Here is a 3,972-nt window from a genome sequence, read left to right on the forward strand (position 1 = left end):
TCATTTTAGAGAAAATTGCTAATATTAAGAAAGTGTACCTTTTGTCTTAATTTACAAATAAAAAGACTTATGAAACCCTATTTAATAAGATAATGGTAAATTAATGAGTTTATTCATTATATGCACTATATTTATGAAGGCACAGCATTTCTTAAAAAAAAGGGAGGGATCTTTTAAAATAAAAAAATGGGTTGTTTTCAAAAATCTGGAAATTAAATTTGAACTTCCCTCCGATTTTTTTTGGATGGATTTCCTTCTTATTTTTAATGATAAAACAAGGATTAAATCTATTCTTTTTTAGAACAGTAGAATACCATTCAATTATGGCTGGAAAATCCATTTCAATAATTGATTTGAATGTGGAATTTATAGAAAATTAGATGTTGATGACAGAAATATAGGGAACAAAATTGTCATGAGCAATCTAATTTTTGTATTCCAAATCTTAATGAATCTATTAACGATTCCACTTTTGATCTCAATGTCACTCTGTAAGAAGAAGACGAGCCTTTTCCTATTATAGAGAATCTAAATGATGAGCCGCTAATTTTTGAAGAAGAAGAGTTTTTTGTCGGCAATTAGTTTCCTCTTCTTTTACATTATTTTATTAGGGTGAATGATAGATTTTTTTCTAAAATAATTTAAAACTGTTTTAATTTTTCATGTATTCTGATTAACTTTGTTTTTTCTATTTTAAATTTTAATTTTTGTCGTTACCTAATGGTTTGGGTTGTGGGTATTATGGTGAACGATTAACTGGAAACTAACTAATGGCCATGAAATAGTATGACAAAATGTAGCATTCCATATTTACAAATGGTTCTTTATAATTTTATCTTTTCATTATAGTTTAATTCTATCTATAATCTTTATTCCACTTACTCCATATGCTAAATATTTTGCTGTAGATGGGTCATCACACTCTGACAGTTTGCGAAGTAAGAAAGAATTAAGCAATAATAAACGTAGAGATGTGTATGAGATGCTTTTACAAAAAAGCGTCGATGGAAAATTGAAAAGAGGTGTTACAGCGACGGTGGCTTCAAAATTTTCGATTTCAATGCGTTCAGTTCAACGTATTTGGAAACGATCAAAATTAAGTGAAAATGCAGACGTGTCTCACAAAAAGACCGAAAATTGTGGGCGTAAAAGAATTGAAATTGACTTGGAACAATTTCGTGCCATTCCTTTACAACAACGAACAAGTCTAGATTCCCTAGCTTGCTCCTTAAAAATGAATACAAGCACAATATTTAACCTTTTTAAGTCGGGTGCCATACGGCGACATTCAAATGCTATAAAACCTTTTTTAAAGGAGGAAAACATGAGAGCTCGATTGAGATTTTGCATTTCAATGCTTAACAAAATTAGCATTCCACATGATCCAATATTTAAGGGAATGTACAATATCATTCACATCGATGAAAAGTGGTTCTATATGACAAGAAAGACAGAGAAATATTACTTGCTACCAGATGAAGAAGATCCGATACGAAGCTGTAAAAATAAAAAATTTATTGGCAAAGTGATGTTTTTAGCTGCCATAGCTCGTCCAAGATTTGATGCACAAGGAAATGAAAATTTTAATGGAAAAATTGGTGTATTTCCTTTTGTGACTCAAGACCCGGCTATAAGGAATAGTGCAAATAGAATAGCGGGCACTTTAGAGACAAAACCTTTAACTTCAATCAATAGGAATACTATGAGATCATATTTGATTGAAAAAGTCTTACCTGCAATAAGAGAAAAATGGCCAAGAGATGATATTATGGCCACTATTTTTATTCATCAAGACAATGCAAGGACACATGTTGGTAAGAATGATGAAGATTTTTGTCAAGCGGCAAGATTATAAGGATTTGATATCCGTCTGATGAGTCAACCAGCAAATTCTCCGGATTTGAATGTGTTGGACCTAGGAACTTTTAGTGCTATTCAGTCTCTACAACACAAGGAGGCACCAAAAAATATAGATGAACTCATTTCAGCTGTTATGAAATCATATGATGAATTTGATGTGAAAAAATCCAATCGTATATTTGTCTCGCTACAATTATGCATGAAGGAAATCATGCGAGTAAAGGGTTCGAATAAGTACAAAATTCCACATATGAATAAGGTAAAATTGGATGATCTTCACGAACTTCCTAATCAACTTAAGTGTGATCTACTACTGGTACAAGAAGTGTTTAATTATTTAAATTAAATGTAATGTTGTTTTTCAATATCTTTGGGTTAGCTTAATGTAATTTTTTTTGCATGAAGGAACAGATTGGCTTCTATTATCACAATGCACATTTACTTAAATATTTTTATTGTATCTGTATTTTGAAAATTATGTCCAATGATAACTCACATATTACTTGTTTTAAAAGGTGGAAAGTCACTATGAATAAACAAACTGCTCAAATTGTAAAGTAAACCATTCTCGTAATAAGCAATATGAACAATTTTTAAACATAATCATTTTTCACAGAACATAAACACCCACCAAACCACCAAATAAAAATTGTTCGCAAGATAGATATTCATACATTATTTCATGAAAATCATTCAACCAACAAAATATTCTCAATAAAATTTTGGAAGATAAATTCCAGGCACTTTTATAATTTCTTTTCTAATCTCTTCATTTTCACACTCAAAAGTTTCGATAGGAAATTTGTTCAAATCAAAATTACGCTCCGCCAATACATTCAAATCGAAGTCGAGCCCATTCTTTTTCTTCAAGTCATTTTTCTTTGAGATTCCTTCTTTCTCCTTAATCTTCTCTTCTTCCATATTTTTTTCTTTGATTTTTTAGAACTAAAGATATATTTATGATGTAAATTATTTTCACTTATATAAAGAATTAAAAAAAGTCACATTTAATTTGATTCAGATAACTAAAAAAGACTTCAAAAAAAGAGAGAAGACTTTATCTAGTAAATTGAACCAACTAGTTAATAGGAGTGATTTATAAAAGGGGCAAACTTGGAATACAATTACAAAAATAGTCTAGAATTCCTAAAAAGACAACTAATAATGGAAAAATATATTTGCCTAGAGTGACAAAGAAAAATGGAGGGAGTAGTATAATAGAACAGGCAGAAATATGCATACCAAAGTCTGCTATAGCAGAAGTAAAGTTTGTAGAAATTGTATTGATCTTTGATGAGCTTGTATACATATTTTGTTGAAGCATATTCATAAGTTGATTATACTGATTTTGAGTGAAAGTTGGTGTTGAATTTTTAACATCAGCTACGTGATCTGCATTAAAACTTCCTCCAGATTGTCCATTGTTAACAAAAACACTATAATTGTCATAAGACATATGTTCTTGACCATTGTAATAATTTTCTTGGTCATTTTTAGGTAAACATTCACCAACTTGATTAACAAACCTAGATTTAGATTTATATCTAAGAGGATACTCATGCCTCTTGGAGCAAATATCAATTGTGTGTCCAGAAAAACCACATAAAGTACAGATTGGTTTATCATTACTATTCTGATCATAAGCCTTTCTTTGAAACCCTTGAGACCTAAAATTACTTGCATTACCAAAACCAGCAGGTGGCCTATTTGCTCCATAAGACTTGTTTCCATTGTTTCCATAAGCAGTAAATCTTCTTTGAAAAGAATTTGCTTGAGTTGCAAATACAGCTAGCTCATTAATCTGACTACTGAGATTTGAAAAACCAATTCCCATTTGCCTTTCATGTTGCAAAACCAATGAAAAAACCTTGTTGATCTTAGGTAAAGACTTAATCATCAAAACTTGTATTCTCACATTTGCAAAAGAATCATTCAAACCTTTTAAAAACCTAATTATATAATCTGTTTCTTGCTGATCTTAACTATCTTTAAAGTATCACAATTGCATTGAGGATCACATTTACAGACTGGAATCATCCTAAGATTAGAATATTCCTCCCATAATCTCTTGAGTTGAGTAAAATAGTCAGCAACAGATATACCATTTTGTTT

The 3,972-nt window shown here is 30.4% G+C and overlaps 1 protein-coding gene across 1 annotated transcript; it reads left to right on the top strand.

Moving 5' to 3' along the window:
• Positions 1 to 481: 481 nt before the first annotated feature.
• On the top strand, positions 482 to 1,855 carry LOC126664553 (uncharacterized). The gene is made up of 2 exons (XM_050357001.1): positions 482 to 491; positions 909 to 1,855. The coding sequence occupies exons 1-2, from the start codon at positions 482 to 484 to the stop codon at positions 1,853 to 1,855; spliced, it is 957 nt and encodes a 318-aa protein (XP_050212958.1).
• The last annotated feature ends 2,117 nt before the right edge of the window (positions 1,856 to 3,972 follow it).

This window comes from Mercurialis annua, linkage group LG1-X (assembly GCF_937616625.2).
Source record: "Mercurialis annua linkage group LG1-X, ddMerAnnu1.2, whole genome shotgun sequence".
Classification (NCBI taxonomy): Eukaryota; Viridiplantae; Streptophyta; class Magnoliopsida; order Malpighiales; family Euphorbiaceae; genus Mercurialis; species Mercurialis annua.